Source organism: Littorina saxatilis, linkage group LG1 (assembly GCF_037325665.1).
Source record: "Littorina saxatilis isolate snail1 linkage group LG1, US_GU_Lsax_2.0, whole genome shotgun sequence".
NCBI lineage: Eukaryota > Metazoa > Mollusca > Gastropoda > Littorinimorpha > Littorinidae > Littorina > Littorina saxatilis.
The window spans coordinates 49303151-49322833 of record NC_090245.1 but is presented as its reverse complement, the minus strand read 5'-3'; the positions used below and the strand labels follow the sequence as shown (position 1 = coordinate 49322833).

Genomic DNA, 19683 nt, shown 5'->3' with positions numbered 1-19683 from the left:
GTCGAAATAAACGGTAATAAAACCGTTATTTCTAATATGCTGACTGTTAGCAAATGATAACAGGCATGTCTCACAAACGATATCAGCATTCGCCTGAAATGAGGCTCATGCTTGATATATGTTTTCTCGACATGCTTGTTATCCGATTTGCTAGCCGAGTCAGCATATTAGAAATAACTCGTAATAAAGATCAATATTGCTATAGCTATTTCATATGTTACGTAGATTTCCATAGGTCAATTGGGCAAAACTGAGCTCATTGCAAAAGTGATATCGACGACATTTACGTCGATATCAAAACTTCTCTTAATTGCTTCACTGACTTTAAATGTCCACTAAAATATCAAAGGGAACACAATTTCTGAACAACACAACGGTTTGCGCTCGCCTCTCGCAGTCGTTCAGGTGAAACCAAATCGGCTTGCCTGAAACAGCAGATATTTGAACACTTCCACGTCACACTGAAACACTGAGCTACCGTTTAGTAACGTGATATGTTTTCAATTGTTCGTTCACTTATATTGCTTTCAGATTTAACACACCAAGATGAATGAAACAGTGGCACGGTTTTCGTTGCGAAAATGTGCAATGGCAGTGCGTATTATACATGTGACGTCAGTCGTTCAGTGGGGCGTTTATGGAATCGCAAATTCGCGCGGCTCCGTGGTCAAACCAGAGGTACTGTAGCCAACCCACAAAGCTATCGAGGATCCTTCTTTGTCGTCTGCTTCATGATCATCTCGCAGTAACCATCCCTTTAAACGTTAGCAAAAGTTTACGCGTTTACTAAAATATTTTTTCTACAATAGAAAAAGAAAGCAATATTTGTTTGCTTGGTGTTAAAAAAATAAACCATCATTGAAGTCTAAAATATAAGTCTCGCAGTTACTTCCTCGTGTACTTCCGGTTGAGAAATGTTGCTCAGTTGTGAAAGTAGCTGAGCTTGTCCTTTTCATTTGATTATGCGCTACTGTGATTTACCTAAAGGTAAAAATAACGGTTCTCTTTCGTATTTTTGATGGAAAGTTAATATATTTCATAGCTTTCAAACCAAGGATTGGTTTTGTTTCTTTGTTTTGTGTTGATCGTCCCTCCCAATCTGGCACGCTGATGATTCCAGCACTGAAGCAGACGACACGTTCTCACACTAACACAGTAACAGTATCACTAACAGTAACACAAGTCTACTCACAAGGAACAACTTCACTGCAGTACAGAATCACCACTGATATATTTTCAGCAAAGCTGACTAATAGGGCATATTGAAGGATAACTTCTGTGAAATTGACGTCAACGTCATGGAGAACAAAAAGTAAATTTAATTTCGTCTCACCTTTACTGTTTACACTGACTGAGTTGTGGTGATTATGTTCCATGCAATTGCCAGTAGAGATGTGGTAGGCTGATCTATTGTAAAACAGATTGCATTCACGTACACCTCCTCAGGGTTTCATTTACAAGTGTGCCTTGCGCCATTGGCGCATAACATCTCAAAATGTCCCATTGGAATTCCCTTCTGTGCGTCAAAGGGCGCACTGAGAGTACGTACCACTGCGCCACCCCATGCACACTTTTCACGGGAGTACAGTGTTCGGAAAGACCTAAGCAAAAACGTGCACACACACTAACCTGATACACTAGCAAATTCGCATATATCATCATATGGCACCAAATAGAACTATTTTATATCTTTCGACAAAAGCATTTTCAGATCGACCGCATACTAGCCTGCTTTGCGCTTTTTGCCTTCGACTATGATGTCCCATAAAAATTTGGTTAAGGGGGACAAATGTCCCATTGTCTTTTTCTTCCAGGCTAAACCCTGCCTCCTTCTTTCATCTGCATGATCATGCTAGTAATTCTGGCACTTTTCCACAAAATATTCCCTTGACTAAAACTTAAAAGTAAATTGTACGTTGATATATATATTGATTATTACACTTACACTTACATCACACATTTTGAGCTGTGTCAGAGCCAATATTCTTGAAACCAGGCAAACTAGGCTAATAAGATATTCTGCATGAAGATTTTGTGTACAGATTTGTTTGTCCTTTTTTCTGCAGATTGGAGCAATTTTAAGGTTCAGGTTGAGGTCAGATTCACTCAGCCATGTCCAATCGTGCACTGAGGCGTTTGCAGCAGCAAACAAACTTGATACCAGGCTCTGGGGATGGAAGCTCAGCTGAGGAAGATGAGGAAGTTGCCCCTCTAGCATCAAAGAAAAAGGGCAAGAAAAAGAAGCAGCAAATTGTCAATCCCTTTGAACTGGTAAATAAGATATATTGTGCAGTTCTATTACCTAACCTTCCCTCGATCAACTCCTTTCGCAAGATAGATGGACCATTCAAACAAAGAGTGAACAAAGTCAAAGTGGAAAGCTCATTGCATTGCCACAAAACTTATAAAGCTTGTGTTTATTGGTCAAACAAAGAAGGCGCAAAAATCACTCGGAATATTTTGAAACCATTTGATAAATTATTGAAGATGAAATGTACGTTCTGTTTATATAAACTGAGAACTGTTAACAAGTTTTATTATTCAACAGTTGCTTTTGACTTACATTATACAACCCTGTGTTTTGTCAACAGCCGTTTGATATTTTTTACATTTCATTTTGCAAATGAGTGAAGGTCATGGGTTTTCAACAACAACAAAATGCAAAAACGTAACTGTTAAGTAGAAAAGGTTTGGTATGTATTTCTGCCTTTAATTTTGCGGATTGTAGCTGACAGAGCATGCAGACGATGAAGAGAACAATGAAGACCCAGAGGAGGAGGAAGAGGAGGAAGAAAAGTCGGTGACCCCTGGCAACACTGATGCCAACGATGCTAACGCTTCAGCTGAAGGGGGCAAGAAGAAGAAGAAAAACAAGAAAAAGAAAAAGAAAGCTGCTGAGGCCTCCGCTGCTACTCCTGCTGCTGAGCAAGTGAGATACATTTCAGAATTTGAATTGTGTTTCACTTTGAAAATAATGTATGGGTCATTTTTTGTGTGTGTGTGATGTGCACTAGCTGCAATATGAGACACTAGTGGATAAACCACACAAGTTGAAGACACAAAGAGAAGTTAAGCGCTCTCAATACTGATGTCAACAGTAATTAAGAGTTATGCTGAACCAGACTCTCGCCACCTAACAGAATAAGAAGCATTGACAAGAACACACGACGTTCAGTTTCATCTCAGATAGAGTTATGTCATGTAGATGTGTGGATTATTTCCGTCTGTGATTGACAGCCAGGTTACTGCTCCATTTGCAGGTAGAGGACGAGATAGAGGCCAGCATACAGGAAGTGAATCGTATCCTGGGGGTGGTTGGGGCAGGTATCACGGGGGCTGCAGCCGACGCTACTTTTGGTGGGGCCAGTGACTTCACCGTCAACATGAAGGCATTGCTCAATGTGGAGTACAAGTGAGGGGTTGTGTGATTGTTGAATTGTTTAATGGTGTGGGTGGGTGTGTGACTGTGTGTGTGCACTTAGATCTGGGCTCTCTCTCTCTCTCTCTCTGTTTGTGAGTGTAGATGCATGTTGGTTTGCGTGAGTTTCAAATGCATAGAACACATGCCTTTTGTACAGCCGTTGATGTATTGGTGTATGTGTGTGGACATCATATTCCTACATTTTAGACCTATCAACCTCTGAGAATTGCACGGTACAGATACTAAAAGAAGGTTGGTAAGAGATGGAGGGGAACCAGTAATGGCAAATGTTCAGTTTGTGCTTTCAGATGGAAAAAAAGGTAATACATGTGCAGTGTTGTTGCCAGGCCTCGGTCTTTGGTCTCTGACGCATTCCTTTCTGATTTGATGCATTGGACCTAGCCTTGTCCGGTCGATGGACCGATAGTTTTTACGGTTTGGTTACATATTCGTACAAGGCGGACAAGGTCTGCAATGAATGGAATGGGAGTTGCAAAGTCAGAAAACAAACCCCGATCGAAATGTTCATGTTCGCTACGAGTGAAAATGCACTCGATGCCGAGTCCGTGTTTGTCGTCTTTGACACTCGAGGCTGCGTTTACGGAAATACCCGATCCAGCCAGTGTACCTATTTACCGAAAACGGCACAAACAGCGAAAAGTTCATCAATATAATACTACGGCATGGTAATGCGAAGATCAGGCAGGATCCCTAAATTTGCACACCGGGCACTGTATTGGAAAGGGTAGGCCAGGAATGTCAGTGAATTTGGACCTATTGTTTTTTTAAAGCCAGGACATTTGGACCTATTGTTTTTTTTTAGGGAGGTCCAAATGACCTATTGTCTTCTTAGGCTGGCAACAACACTGCTTGTGCAGTGGAACCCCCCTTTGAAGACCTCCACGGGTAGGATTCTTCCTGTATATGCCGGAAATCTGGATTTGTAATGTCTGTGGTGACGTTTTTATGGTTGTTGATTATACAAATCCTTCAGCATCTGGATTATACAAATCCTTCAGGATTCATGACATTTTTCATTCCCACCCAACGACCTCATAAAATCTGAGAAAATCAGGTCTTAAAACGGAGGGAGTCTTTAAAATGGGGTAAAGTTTACAGAATTATGAACAGAAAGTGTGATATAACAAGGTGTTAAATTGGGGGCGGGGGAGGGGGGGGGTACTTAAAAGTGGGTTTCATTGTACCATGTACAAGGACGTGCATGCATGTATTTTAGAGACCACTGTCTTTTTCAGGTTCCTCAATGCGGACAATGAAATGCGTCGGAGATTTGGTTCACGAGTAGTGCAGGCTGAACAGGGGTAAGATTTTATTATGTCTAGCTCTGCTCTTCTTTATCCACTAATGTACTTGTATTTCATATTTGAGAGAAAGAGAGAGGGAGGCGGGGAGGAAAGGAAAGTTGTCTATTTGTTTTGTCTGACCACCCAGTTTTTAACATCTGCAGAAGAAAAGTAACAATCTATACACTGTACACACAAAAACAATGGAAGGAACCGTGAAGGGGGTTGTGTGAGTGTGATAAGATCAGGGTGTTTGTGTGTGTTGTAGTCGATCAAGACACCGGAACAGGGTACCACAGAGACAGGGGCGTCTGGTACAACCCAAAGACAACTGGCCCGTGTTGGGCAGGACAGGTAACTCCAACTTTTCACCAATATTAAACCAAGCTCATTTTGAAAGCAGCTCACTTGGCTGAACACTTTATCATTTAGATGTTGGTACTCTGGTCTTTTGACTTTGGGTAATAATTAAAACAACAAAAAGTTGTGTAGGTATCAGAGCGTGATAGGCCAATTAATTAAGACGAAGTGCCATGATGTTTGTACTTCGGGTGAAGATGGTCAAGCTTTGATAATAGTGTGAGTACAGTTTTTCTTTAACATTACTGATATGTGAAGGTTATTGTATCACTTTGGGTGTTCCAATGTTACTGTGCCCTTACAGTTGTGACAATATCTGTGGTGGAGGGGGGTGCGCCAGGTAATACGTATAGGTGAATATTGTTTCACCTTTGAGCACAGCCAGGCGTAATGATGTTGCTATTTCTTTACAGGTGTGACAATGTCTGTGGTGGAGGGGGGCGTGTCTGGTAACACTGGTGTAATTATATGGTTATTTCACTACAGGTGTGACAATGTCTGTGATGGAGGGGTGTGTGTCTGGTAACACAGGTGTAATGATATTGTTATTTCACTACAGGTGTGACAATGTCTTTGATGGAGGGGGGTGTGCCTGGTAACACAGGTGTAATGATATTGTTATTTCACTACAGGTGTGACAATGTCTGTGATGGAGGGGTGGGGGGTGCCTGGAAACACAGGTGTAATGATATTGTTATTTCACTACAGGTGTGACAATGTCAGTGATGGAGGGGGGTGTGCCTGGAAACACAGGTGTTATGATATTGTTATTTCACTACAGGTGTGACAATGTCTGAGATGGAGGGGGGTGTGCCTGGTAACACAGGTGTAATGATATTGTTATTTCACTACAGGTGTGACAATGTCTGTGATGGAGGGGTGGGGGGTGCCTGGCAACACAGGTGTAATGATATTGTTATTTCAATACAGGTGTGACAATGTCAGTGATGGAGGGGTGTGTGCCTGGCAACACAGGTGTTATGATATTGTTATTTCACTACAGGTGTGACAATGTCAGTGATGGAGGGGGGTGTGCCTGGTAACACAGGTGTAATGATATTGTTATTTCACTACAGGTGTGACAATGTCTGTGATGGAGGGGGGTGTGCCTGGAAACACAGGTGTAATGATATTGTTATTTCACTACAGGTGTAACAATGTCTGTGGTGGAGGGGGGCGTGCCTGGTAACACAGGTGAGCAGTGTTTCACCTTTGAGCACAGTAAGGACTACCAAACGGTGCAGTTTCTCTTCCTGGATGCCGTGCAGTCCCACAACCCCCAGAACATTGCAGTGAGTGGAACAAACCAACACCACCAACTACAATGTCAAACACATAAAGTGTTGTTACAAAAATGTGAAGTAAAAAAAAAAACATGCACTAGGTAGCACACACCCCAAAACATGTAAATTCTTGTACATGCGAAAATTTTCATGCTCAGATATTTGTACATCTGCAGCAACATGCAGAAACTTGTAACAGTTGTATGCATGTTTATGCTCATGGATGTGTGCACACATTCATCACATACGCGCACACATGCAAGCACACACACAGGCCTGCATGCACACACACATGCATGCATGCACTCATACACACACACACACACACACACATCGTAGACTTTATGATTGACTCAAACACTTGATTTGACTTGTGTTTCAAGCTTCTAGTCCACAACTGTCTTTATCAAACAACTTTAGTCATAACACTGTTGATATGAAATCTTGTAATGTGTGTGTATGGTTTTGCAGAATCTGGTCCATGGCCACCCGTATCACATAGACTCCTTGATACAGCTGAGCGAAGTCTTCCACATGAACGAAGATGCTCAGACTGCTGTAGATCTGATTGGTGAGTCTCGCACTTGTACGTTGGTGAGAAGATTCACAGAGAGAGATTGAGCCCATGATTGATTCATTAACGTAAAGGTAAAGCTAGGTAGTCCCATAACCAATTTTGGTCTGAGGAGATTGAGATGTTAAATATTTCAACTACTCTCTGGCCAGCTTTATGAGGAAAACATTAGCAGTAGCCTTTCACTGTGAACAGCAAGTTTGACCAAACTCCTCTCTCTCTCTCTCTCTCTCTCTCCCTCCTCTCTGTCTGTCTGTCTGTCTGTCTGTCTGTCTGTCTGTCTGTCTCTCTCTCTCTCTCTCTCTAGATTAGTCCCCTCTCTGGGCGAGGGCTGGTTGAAAAAAAGCTCGTTGTATTGCTTATGCCACAACCCTCCAAAAATAAAATTTGATTTGATTTGATCTCTCTCTCTCTCTCTCTCTCTCTCTCTCTCTCTCTCTCTCTCTCTCTCCTCTCTGTCTGTCTGTCTCTCTCCCTCCTCTCTGTCTGTCTCTGTCTGTCTGTCTCTCCTCTCCTGTCTGTCTGTCTCTCTCTCTCCCTCCTCTCTCTCTCTCTCTCTTTCTCTCTCTCTCTCTCTTTCTCAGTCTCTCTATCTCTCTCTCTCATTCATTCTCTCTCTCTCTCAGTCTCTCTCTCTCCCTCTCTCTCTCTCTCTCTCTCTCTCTCTCTCTCTCCCTCCTCTCTCTCTCTCTCTCTCTCTCTCTCTCCCTCCTCTCTCTCTCTCTCTCTCTCTCTCTCTCTCTCTCTCTCTCTCTCTCTCTCTCTCTCTCTCTCTCTCTCTCTCTCTCTCTCTCTCTCTCTCTCTCTCTCTCTTGCTGCCTTTTGCCTTCCCCAGCTCTGAAGAGGGTTAAGTACCCCTTTCCTGCTGAGTGGACTGGAGAGCGCTTAGAAAAATTGGGTATTTGTATTCGCCCCGGGTATTGATTAATTAGCTTGTGAAAAATTGAACATGTCGGAACAATTGTGATGGTCAGAAGTGGATGACAAATTTGACATGATTTAAACTTCAGCATAATGGCTACAGAGTTGTGTTCATTTGTTGAAACACTGTGTCTTTTTGTGTTGTGTTTCAGAGAGAGCACTGTATGCGTTTGAGGGGGCTTTTCATCCTCGTTTCAACATGGCCACAGGCAACTGTAGACTAGACTTTAAGAGGCAAGAGAACAGGTATGTAGTTTTCTGGGCTTTGTTCTGATTTTCAAAACTTATAGATTTCTGTGCTATGTCTGGGATTTGGGTTTAATTGCAGTACTTGTTGTTCATGTTATGCCAAAATAAAATTAAAAAGGGAGTTGACCTAGTACCTACACCTACTCTATTTTGTGTGTGCTGTGTGATCAGAAACAAGCTTATTATTTTTGGGGGGCTGTAATTATTGGAGTGTCTATATGTTTTTGCTATGAGTGAAACAGAACGATTCCCCTTTAGATGTACATGTATTGTGATGTGTACCGCCCTGATATGGCCCTTCGTGGTTGACTGGGCGTTAAGCAAACAAACAAACAAAAAATTGTATTGTGTGTTTTGTGTTATGCTGTGCAGAGCATTCTTTCTTGCCTTGTTCAAACACTTGACTGCAGTGGGTCAGAGAGGATGTCATCGCACAGCTCTGGAACTCTGCAAACTTCTTCTCAGGTGAGTTTTGAGTTACACCTTTATTTCATCATATGTACACAGAAAATCACAACATCTCAACCTCTGAAATATTTGGAAGTGAAGAACACCTAAAATTGTGTGTCACCATGATCCAACTGTCTCTCCCTTTTAATTCTTTAAAAAAAATATTCATAATTATGAAATGAATTTATTTATTCTGTGATTCAGCCATATTGTTGCTTCCATAAGATTTCAAGTGAGATCGTCCAAGACGGGAATTAGTAAAGACGTATGAAAGAAGCTCAAAGACCCTGGCTTTTGTAAGGTTTGAACTATGATTGTTTTAAGTTGATACAGTGGAACATCCCTTTTAAGACACCCCCCCCCCCCCCCCCCCTCTCCCTTACTGAAGACTCCCTCCCTTTTAAGACCCTGTTTTCTACTCATAACGTCTGAAACTTGACCCTTGTTTTAAAACTCCCGCCTTTTTAAGACCTGATTTTATCAGATTTTGTTGAGGTCTTACAAGGTTTTTTTAAATTTTTTTACTGTAGTTGATGATTGATACGTTTCTGTCTGCAGTCTGGACCCAGATGGTGACCCGATGTGTGCGCTGCTGATGATCGACTACTACGCTCTGCGTGCTGAGCAGTACAACTTCCTCATCCGCCTCTTTGAGGAGTGGGAGGTGTGCTTGTGGAACGTTGTTTTTGGTTTAATTCCATTACTCACTTTTCTTCATGTGAAAGGTTGAAAAGGAAGAGATATTGTCGTCTTTGTTGAATGATGTACTTACAATGCTGTTGTGTTGTGCCTGTTTGTGTGTGCAGGTGTCTGGGTGTGTGTCTGTGTATGTGTGCGAGTTTGTGTGTATTATACGGGCATTCATGTGTATGTGCATGTGTGTACTAATGTAAGGCAGACACATGTGGGCGTGTGAGTAGGCATGCATTTCATTGTACGCTTTTGTTGATGTAGATCGACTGCTTGAAACCAGCAATAAAAACCAGCCTGTTTGCTTTTCATTGTGGTTGAACCATGCTGCTTCTGTAAAGCGTTGTCTCCATTGTTTGTACAGGCCTTCAGAAACCTCACTCAGCTGCCCAACTTTGCCTTCTCTGTGCCGCTGGCCATGTTCCACCTTGCCAAAGACAACCAAACTCTCGCTCAGAAGGCTGATGATATGGTAAGTGTGTGTTATGAGACACCCGAAGATCAACTTTTTGCTCCCTTAGGCATGGATACTCATGGATTGATTCTTAGTTTAATGCGATTATTTGTGAGCGTTCATGTAGCTCTTTCAGATCTAACACTGTGAGTTCATTTTGTTGCAGTGAATTTGTACTTGTTGTTTGGTAGGAAACGGAAATTGAACTTGCAGTTTAGATTTCAGGATTATCTGTGAGCTAGTCTTTGTCTCATAATATGCCTGGTAAAAAAGTAATTTTTTAATAGGATTGTGGATACCATTTGAAATGATGTGCGTGTAAGATTAGTGCAACACAGTGGGCGGGGATGTAGCTCAGTCAGTAGCGCTCTGGATTTGTATCCAGTTGGCCGCTGTCAGCGTGAGTTCGTCCCCACGTTCGGCGAGAGATTTATTTCTCAGAGTCAACTTTGTGTGCAGACTCTCCTCAGTGTCCGAACACCCCCCGTGTGTACACAGCACAAGACCAAGTGCGCACGAAAAAGATCCTGTAATCCATGTCAGAGTTCGGTGGGTTATAGAAACACGAAAATACCCAGCATGCTTCCTCCGAAAACGGCGTATGGCTGCCTAAATGACGGGGTAAAAACGGTCATACACGTAAAAGTCGTGGGAGTTTCAGCCCATGAACGAACAAACAAACAAACAAACAAACAAACAAACAAGTGCAACACAGTGCAGCATCATTTTGCTGTGTGTCCAGTTGGAGGAGGCGCTACTGATGTTCCCCGGCCTGCTGATCACCTTACTGGACAAGTGTGGGGTCAATCCGGACAAGCGGGTGGCCGACCACGCCTTCTTTGGACTCACCGCTCAGGCAAAGTATGTAGTCTGTAGTGTGTTGTGTTCATTAGAAAGGATAGGGGAGGTGTGGGATGAAAAGCAAGGAATAGAGTTTTTGTAGGTGGGTTGGGGTGGACAAGCGTGTGGCCGACCACGCCTTTTTTGGACTCTCCGCTCAGGCAAAGTATGTACCGTATTTTCCGGGTTACAAGGCGCTACAGCGCATAAGGCGCACCCCCTTCTTTTTAAACAAAATTGTAATCCAGTCACCCATTGGGCGCAGGGGGCCGATAGGGCGCACCAAAATTAAAAAAGTATACCGGTAACAAACGGTCGAAGAATGAAAATAAGCCGCACATCAAAGGAAGAATACAGAGTGGAAATATGTGTGCTCTGTGTGTGCCGCGAGATCAAAAGCAGGTCCATTGTGATAGCTGGGTTGCCTTGTTTAGACACTGACCTTCTTCCCAGGAGTCAATGACCCAGTTTTTGCTATGAGAGGTAGTTCCCCTGTCATAGATCTGAGAGGTCTCTTTGATGTCTTGAGAGGAAACTTGGCCAGGGTAGTACCTAGTAGCTGAAACATGCATTATCACAAGTTGTTTGACTGGTACTCAGGCGGTCTCTTTAATTTTTTTCGTATTTCATACATGGATTAGGCGCTTCGTTATACAAGACGCAGGGGTCAAACTCGAGGAAAAAAGTCGCGCCTTATGACCCGGAAAGTACGGTAGTCTGTAGCGTGTTGCACAGTGGAACCTTCCTTTTAAGGCCTTGAACAATCTGAGAAAATCAGGTCTTAAAAAGGAGGGAGTCTTAAAATGGAGGTAAATTTACAGAGGTTATGAACAGAAAGGCTGCAAAAGCAAGGTCTTAAAAAGGAGGAAGTCTTGAATTGGGGGGTCTTAATACTTTCTACCCCACCTATGTTGACCAAGTTTTTTTTAGCCGAGACCAGCTGTGCTGCAGCAGGTCACTCAGAATTGTAGAAACTTTGTAGAAAAACTGTGTATCAACACGCTGGAATACAGGCGTTAGATCGACGTTACAGGAAGCGACTGAAGTGACTGTGTGTGTGGATATACCCACACCGCTGCTTTTTGAGAATCTTGATGTGTTGTTGCCAACTCTTACTCAAATTGTCAATGATAACCTGTTATCTGGTGTTTTTCCATCATTGTTCAAAACTGCACTTGTCAAACCACTTCTCAAAAAACCTAGTCTTGATGTCAATATTTTGAAGAACTATCGTCCTGTATCTAATTTATCATTCTTGTCCAAAGTTTTTGAAAAGGTAGTTTTGAAGCAGCTGTTGTCATATTTGAACACCCATGATTTGATCTCGCACTCTCAGTCCGCTTATCACCCTTCTCACTGTACTGAGACAGCCCTACTTAAAGTAATCAGTGACATTCTGTCTGCTCTGGATGGTGGTGATGTGTCAGTGCTTACCCTACTTGACCTTTCTGCAGCGTTCGACACGATTGACCATGTCACGCTTCTCCATAGACTTCAGACTCTGTACGGCATCTCCGGTCCACCGCTAGCATGGCTTGAGTCCTATCTCATTGGCAGGACTCAGGCTGTGCTTGTCGATGGCCAGATGTCTGCTCCAGCCCCACTTTCTTTCGGTGTTCCTCAAGGTTCAGTACTCGGTCCCATCCTTTTCATCATGTACACTGAGCCCCTATCCACACTGATTCAAAACCATTCTGTTTTAAATCAGTCTTTTGCTGATGACACCCAGCTGTATAAACCCAGTCCCCCTGCAGAGACACATTCCGCCATCCAGACCATTCAGACATGCATCACTGATGTTAAATCTTGGATGGTCGATAACGCTCTTAAGCTGAATGATGATAAGACTGAAGTCTTACTGTGCAAAACGAAGAACACTACATTTCCCTCTCGCCAACCTGTTTCTGTTCAAATAGGCAACACCGACATTCTTTTCTCACCATCAGCTAGAAACCTTGGATTCACCCTTTCATCTGACATGACCCTTAACAAACATATATCTTTAGTCTGTAGAGCAGCTTATTTTGAGCTTCGTAAGATCAGCACCATTCGCCACACACTCTCCTCTCAAACAACTAACACTCTTGTCTGTGCCTTTGTTCTTTCTAAACTTGACTACTGCAACTCTCTTCTCTCTGGCTGTCCTCTGTACCTCCTGCATAAACTACAAAAAGTCCAAAACTCGGCAGCACGCCTCATTCTCAAAGCACGAAAACGAGATCACGCAACACCACTTCTTCACACACTGCACTGGTTACCTATTCAAGCCCGCATTGACTACAAACTGTCCACCCTCTGCTTTAACTTCTTTTCTGGCTCGTCTCCTGCTTACTTCTCTGAACTCCTCACCGTCTATTCTCCAGCAAGACAACTCCGTGCCTCTTCTGACTGTCGCATCCTCACCATTCCACACACCAAAACCAAAACATACGGACAACGCACTTTTACTTTCTGCGCACCCACACAATGGAATTCTCTCCCCTTTCACATCCGCCACTCTCAGTCACCCCAAGCATTCAAACGAGCACTTAAAATGCACCTCTTTAAGAAATACAACCCCTGATTTTGTTTTCTCAGTCCATCAGTAGGCTACATGTAGTGTATTTGTTGTTTTAGTGATAATGTGATAATGTATATAAACATCTAGGGCTGTTTTCAGTATTGTTGATAACATGTTCTGTTTGATTAAGGGTATTCAGCTGGTATTTCCTTGTTTTCACTACTTCATGGGTGAAAGTAGCCCGTCAATTGACTGAAATCCGTCAATCTGAAAATAAGTCTGACGGAAATTCCGTCAATCTGCAATTTAAAAAAAAAACAAAAAAAAACCGAAACTACTTGCGGAACGCGTTTTCGAACTGCTATAGTGAACCGGTTGCAGTTTGCCCGGGTTGGAGTTCATGAAACTAAAACTGTGTGTGATAAGTTTGGTGCTTGAAACTCAAGTGCTTTTCCTTGAGAACTTTGCACTATAAGAGATGCTACTGCTTAGTTGCTACTTTGTGCAGTGCTACATCATGCTGTTTGCATGTGTGACATTCTGTTTCATCATTTATTTCAATGCCTGTCTGGCAATGTTTGCTTCTTATAATTAGATATTTCGAACTTTTATTTCAGTTGTTCAGTTGTTCACTTTCTATTTCATGTACTTTGGCTGTTGTCAATGTTAATTGTTATCAATTGTGTCGTTGTGTTGGAAGATGCAAGTGTGAAAGGATACAAAAGAAAAATGATTACTTCTGTGAATTGTTTTGATTTTGTTTACCCTTTTTACCATATCATTAGAATCTGAAGGTATTTTTTGACCTGCATGATAGTGTATTTTTTTGCCAGGAAAGGCCACAAAATCACAATGAATAATGCAAAAATTCGTTTTCGGCCGGGGGCGTTGCCCCCCTGGACCCCCTAACGGGGCTCTGCCCCGTACCCCGCCAGGGCCTAAGCGGCCCCTGGACCCCTGCCTCAAAAACATTTCAGTCAATTTGATTTTCCTAGGTTTCACCCATGCTACTTATTTTATTCATGTTTTTATTACTTAGTTAGTGGAAGAATCTTTTGTAATGTATGGTTGATGGCGTTTGCTTTTAATTAAGCGTTGCTGACTATGGATGTAGATGTAAATGCTTGTATAACTGTGTTTTAATTTTAAATGTGTCAAGCGCAAAGAGCATAATTGTAAAGTTATTATGTTGCGCTATATAAATGCTCATTTATTATTATTATTATTATATATCCGTACCAGGTCAGATAGAGCCATATGAGTGGGTACGGATATATCCGTACCTGGGAGACAAAGAGTTAAAAGGGAGGTTCAACTGTATTCCTTGGAAAGGGTACGGAGGTGTGAGATGAGAAGCATGGAATAGGGTGTTTGTAGGTGGGGTATGGTTAGGGTGGACAGATGTGGGGTCAAGCGTGTGGCTGACCACGCCTTTTTTGGACTCTCTGCTCAGGCACAGTATGTAGTCTGTAGTGTGTTGCATTCCTCGGAAAGGCTACGGGGTGTGGGATGAGAAGCAAGTAACAGGGTGTTTGTAGGTGGGGTGGGTTTGGGGTGGACAGAAGTGGGGTCAGTCCTGACAAGCAGGTCTGCCGACCACGCCTTCTTTGGACTCTCTGTTCAGGCAAGGTAGGAACACTTTATTCATTGGTATGGAAAGGGGGGAGAGGAGGGGAGTAAATGGGAGGAGAGTTGGGGACAATGGTGCGAGTTGTGCAAAGAAGGAATGGTTGAGAAGGTGTGGAGTATTAAGTCCTAACAAATGTATACAGTAGAAACCCCCTTTTAAGACCTCCACAAATCTGAGGAAAGCTGGTTTGTGTAGAGAACCGAGCAATCCGAGTTGTCCTACCTTAGTCCTCATGCGAAGTTACTGTGCATGAATGTTTGGTTCCTTGGGACACACAACAGCTTTCTGTATATTAACTTTGTTTTAGAGACAAAAAGAGATAGATATTTGAGATAGGTTAACATATTTGCCTCTAGTCTGATAAGGCCTTACCTTGAAAGTTGAAGGCGAAAAGAGTAGCTAACATTTCTTCATGTTTGTTCCTCCAGTCAGAAGCCGGCCTTGCAGCAGCTAGTGGCGCTGTACGTCGGGCGCTGTTTCTCTCTCTGGAAAGAACCGGAAGCTCTGCTGTGGCTGGAACGCGTCGTCAAGGATACGCTGGATCTGGTGGATGCAAAGGACGCCCGTGTTACTAGCTTTGCTGACAAGTGAGACTTACTTTGTTTGTATTCTGTTAGTGTGTCTGTGTTTCTGTAACCATGGACGTAGTTAGAACCATTTCCAAAGAAGGCTGAGCAAATGTGACTGGATCAAGTAAGTATATTGAGAGTCATGGAGAACTATTTATCTGGCTCCGAAGACAATGATGACTTATTGATGATCACAGTTATTTGTCCATCTGTATTTAGGGTGCCAATGTTCCCATGTTATTTGATCTTGTGAATGTGTTTGTGTCTGAATGTGATTTGAGATGTGTTTGTGCATGTACAAATCTGTATTTCATTTTTTTTCAGGAGGAAGGTGCGCTACCAGGGAACCCCTCGCAACATCTACAGACACTTTATCATCTCTGGAATCAAAGATGCCACGGCTACTCTGCCACCGGTAAATATTGGGACAATTGTGGTGAAATTGGTTCGATGGCAATTTTTCTTCTTCTTCAGAGTTTGACAGTTGTTTTGCTCCTACTATGAGGCCTGCTGATTTTATGTACTGGCAAGTTTCGATTGATGGCAATCATGGTGTAAAAGCATGTCTTAATGTGAACTAAAATCTCACACAGTACAGTCAAACCTGTCTACAACAACCCAAGCAAGCAACTTAAAGTTGTCCTCCTAGACAGGTGGCTGTTATGGAAGAGTTATATTGGAAATAAAATAAAACTCAATGGGGTTTGTTTGGGATGGTGGTAACAGGCAGGTAGGGGTTTACCAAAACTCGATCAAGAAAGCAGAAACGTCATGTCGACTTTTGTTTCTTCTTACTTCAGGAGCTGACCAACACGGCAGTGCTGAGTTACGACCCCTTACCTCCTCTTGATGCCGTCGTGTCCTACACCAGACCACCCAGGTAAAGCTTATTGAACACAGTCGAACCCCCGTTTTAAGACCCCCCAAATTTAGAATCCCCCTATGTCATTTTTGAAGACCTTACTTTTTCAGATTTATTGTTCACGTCTGTAAATTGAGTCCCGTTTTAAGACTCCCTCTATTTTAAGACCCCCGTTTTAAGACCCCCCAAATTTAGAATCCCCCTATGTCATTTTTAAGACCTTACTTTTTCAGATTTATTGTTCACGTCTGTAAATTGAGTCCCGTTTTAAGACTCCCTCTATTTTAAGACCCCCGTTTTAAGACCCCCCAAATTTAGAATCCCCCTATGTCATTTTTAAGACCTTACTTTTTCAGATTTATTGTTCACGTCTGTAAATTGAGTCCCGTTTTAAGACTCCCTCTATTTTAAGACCTGAAATGGGGGGTTCCACTGTTGTAATGATCACTTCAGAGACTTGTCAATCTCTATTCAATCTTGGCTTGTGGTCGGTGATTAGTTACTTGTAAAACTTCTCATAAATGTTGACTGCATTACTTTAAGACAGAAAAGTACGACTATCTAGACAAATTCTAAAATAAAGAGCTGGAAAATGAACACCGGCTTTTGAGTAAAACATTCATAGGAAGAGCTACTTAATATCAAGATAATAACTGAATGTTCATAATATTTGCAGTAAGTTGACAAACATATGCAGCAGCCCTTTAGGGGTAGGGAGGTAAATCACAAACATTATAGCTTTTATGCCAGTAGAATGCTTTGAGTGAATTTGAAGATAAGCGCCACGAGACTGCTGTATGGCAGTGAATAGCTCTATATAAGAATGTCTGATTATTATTATGAACCAAGTTCGTTCCTTGCAGACCAGCCCAGCCGGACACTGGAGAGGGCTACATGAGTCTCTTTCTTCGGTCACTGCTTCCTAACTTCAACGCTCAGGTAATCTTCTTTTTCTCCTTCTCTCACAATAAACTTCAGAATAAACTGGTTTAAGCTCATCTGTTGTATTTTCAATTTTTCCAAAGCAAAAAACCCCAAAATAATCGTTCTCTTTAGTGTTCACGTTTGGTTAAAATATCTGGTATTTTGTTGAAAATATCGGAAAAGGAATGGTCAACCAAACAGTTGTATTGGTTCTGATTGCATTTGTTTTTTTCTGCATGAAAATAAGGTAACTGCCATGTTATCTGGCCTTAGTTTGACACTGTCATTTGTCTGGTTGTTTTTTCTAAAGACCAGTATCTCAAAGTACTGTGACATTTTTGTATGGTCATTTCTAGAACATTCCATAACCCTCTTGGGTTTTTTTGCTTCCTTTTTTTCAACTACTGCCGTTCTACATAACACCCAGGACAATCACTTGTTATCTCTGTCTTCTATGTCGGCAGGAAGGCGCCAATGCAGACGCCATGCTGGGAGCAGAGGGAGGAGGGGGGGAGGAAGCTGAGGAAGGAGGCGGAGCTAATCACGAACTGCGACGAGGTGTCGGGGTGTTGATGGACGCCATGCGCGACCTCCTCAACAACATCCGCATGGCCCCGCCCCCCGTGGAGAATGGACAGGATGGGGAAGGGGAGGGAGGGGAGAGGGAGGGGGCGGAGGGTGAAGAGAGAGGGGAGTGGGACTAACATGGCCCCACCCCCTACAGAGACAGAACCAGGAGGGAGGGGGAGGGGAATGGGACTAGCAATACTTTACAAACTCTTTCAGAATCAGAATAAGGACAATAAACTATTTAGTTGACTGGAAGGAAAAAGAAGATGCTTTAAAAAGAGAATTTAGCTGATTGGCAATCTCTTCAGCAAGAAATGTTGCTGTCCAGATGACATAAATGTAGAGGGAAAATACAAATCGACAAGAAGGAATTGGACTGAAAACATGATGCCACAAGAAGTCCATGTTACAAGTTTGCACAGCTGCCTGAGACTGGGTGGCCGAGTGGTAACGCACTTGCGCTCGGAAGCGAGAGGTTACGAGTTCGACCCTGGGTCAGGGCGTTAGCAATTTTCTCCCCCCTTTCCTAACCTAGGTGGTGGGTTCAAGTGCTAGTCTTTCGGATGAGACGAAAAACCGAGGTCCCTTCGTGTACACTACATTGGGGTGTGCACGTTAAAGATCCCACGATTGACAAAAGGGTCTTTCCTGGCAAAATTGTATAGGCATAGATAAAAATGTCCACCAAAATACCCGTGTGACTTGGAATAATAGGCCGTGAAAAGTAGGATATGCGCCGAAATGGCTGCGATCTGCTGGCCGATGTGAATGCGTGATGTATTGTGTAACAAAATTCCATCTCACACGGCATAAATAAATCCCTGCGCCTTGAATATGTGCGCGATATAAATTGCATAAAAAATTTTTTTTTTTAAATCCCTGCGCTTAGAACTGTACCCACGGAATACGCGCGATATAAGCCTCATATTGATTGATTGATTGATTGAGAGAGCAGGAAATCAAGTGAGGGAGAAAGACACTCAAGGCAGGTTTGGGACAACTCACAGCTGTGCCTGAAAGAAGTGCTGATGCCACGATCACGGGAGTAAGGTTTGAGAAACAAAGGGAGGTAAGCGCTCTAGATGTGTACGCCATGTGCCATAGAGTGAGAGTTGTACGGAACCAATCTCCTGGCACCTGAGAGAATGACGAGCATTGAAATGATCATGCGACTTCCACCTGAGAGAATAACATGCATTGAAATGATCAAGCGACTGTCATCCTCCCTTTGTTTCTTAGATCTTAAAATAGCGCTTTGCCTTATTTGTTGAAGATGGTTACAGGTTTAAGCAATATTGATGGAAAGCAAAAAAAGAGAGACACACAGTAAATCAAACGCAAGCGACAAGGGATGGTATCGATGTGTTCCTTTTGAAAAGACATTGACATGCTGACTTTTTCTCAGTTTAAAACTCACGGTGAAGGCTATTTTGATGTGTGTGTTGGGAGGGGGGGACTGGGCATTATGCTTGAATGCCTATGAGTATATTTGGTAAAAGGTTCAGTTATGTGAGTGTGATTGTGCACAGTGTGTTGCGTGCTTATACTCCAGGCTGTACAATATAGCTTATTTCTTCATTTGTTTCATTGATAAATTCCTTTTCCTTGTTTTTAAATTATGGGAACATTTTCATTTGGATCCTTTGCTTGGGGGATATCCAGGGCTTTCAGTGGTTTTGTAAACCTTGTGCAGTGTTACTACTTCATTTACGCCTTAGTTCAGATTACCTACGCCTTAGTTCAGATTATCTTCCTGTGAAAGACGTACAGAATAAAAAATAACTATGAAGTGCACAATGTACCTTGATGACATGCTGATAAATAAACATGGTGAAACATTTTGTGGAGTTGCATTTTGCTGTCACACATAACACTGCTCTTCAAACAGCCACAGTAAAACACAAGATGCCATCACAACCAGGATAAATACTTTAATGCTTACAGACATAATGCCATATTGCATTGAAATATCCTTCATACATAAAGGTGTTGGGTAAAACAAAGCGAGTGCATTGAGACCATCCCAGTAACCTGTAAACGCCACCAGGGATAAATTATGTAAGTGTTCTTTTTTTAACCCCT

At 42.5% G+C, this 19683-nt stretch overlaps 1 protein-coding gene across 1 annotated transcript; it reads left to right on the top strand.

The window, feature by feature from the left end:
• Positions 1 to 892: 892 nt before the first annotated feature.
• LOC138972685 (ribosome quality control complex subunit TCF25-like) lies at positions 893 to 19441 on the top strand. Its single transcript, XM_070345340.1, has 18 exons — positions 893 to 987; positions 2067 to 2271; positions 2729 to 2929; positions 3261 to 3412; positions 4678 to 4743; positions 4994 to 5079; positions 6235 to 6377; positions 6840 to 6939; positions 8016 to 8109; positions 8485 to 8577; positions 9121 to 9226; positions 9617 to 9724; positions 10449 to 10567; positions 15105 to 15263; positions 15570 to 15660; positions 16046 to 16125; positions 16971 to 17046; positions 17496 to 19441. The coding sequence occupies exons 2-18, from the start codon at positions 2113 to 2115 to the stop codon at positions 17733 to 17735; spliced, it is 2073 nt and encodes a 690-aa protein (XP_070201441.1). The 5' UTR covers positions 893 to 987; positions 2067 to 2112; the 3' UTR covers positions 17736 to 19441.
• The last annotated feature ends 242 nt before the right edge of the window (positions 19442 to 19683 follow it).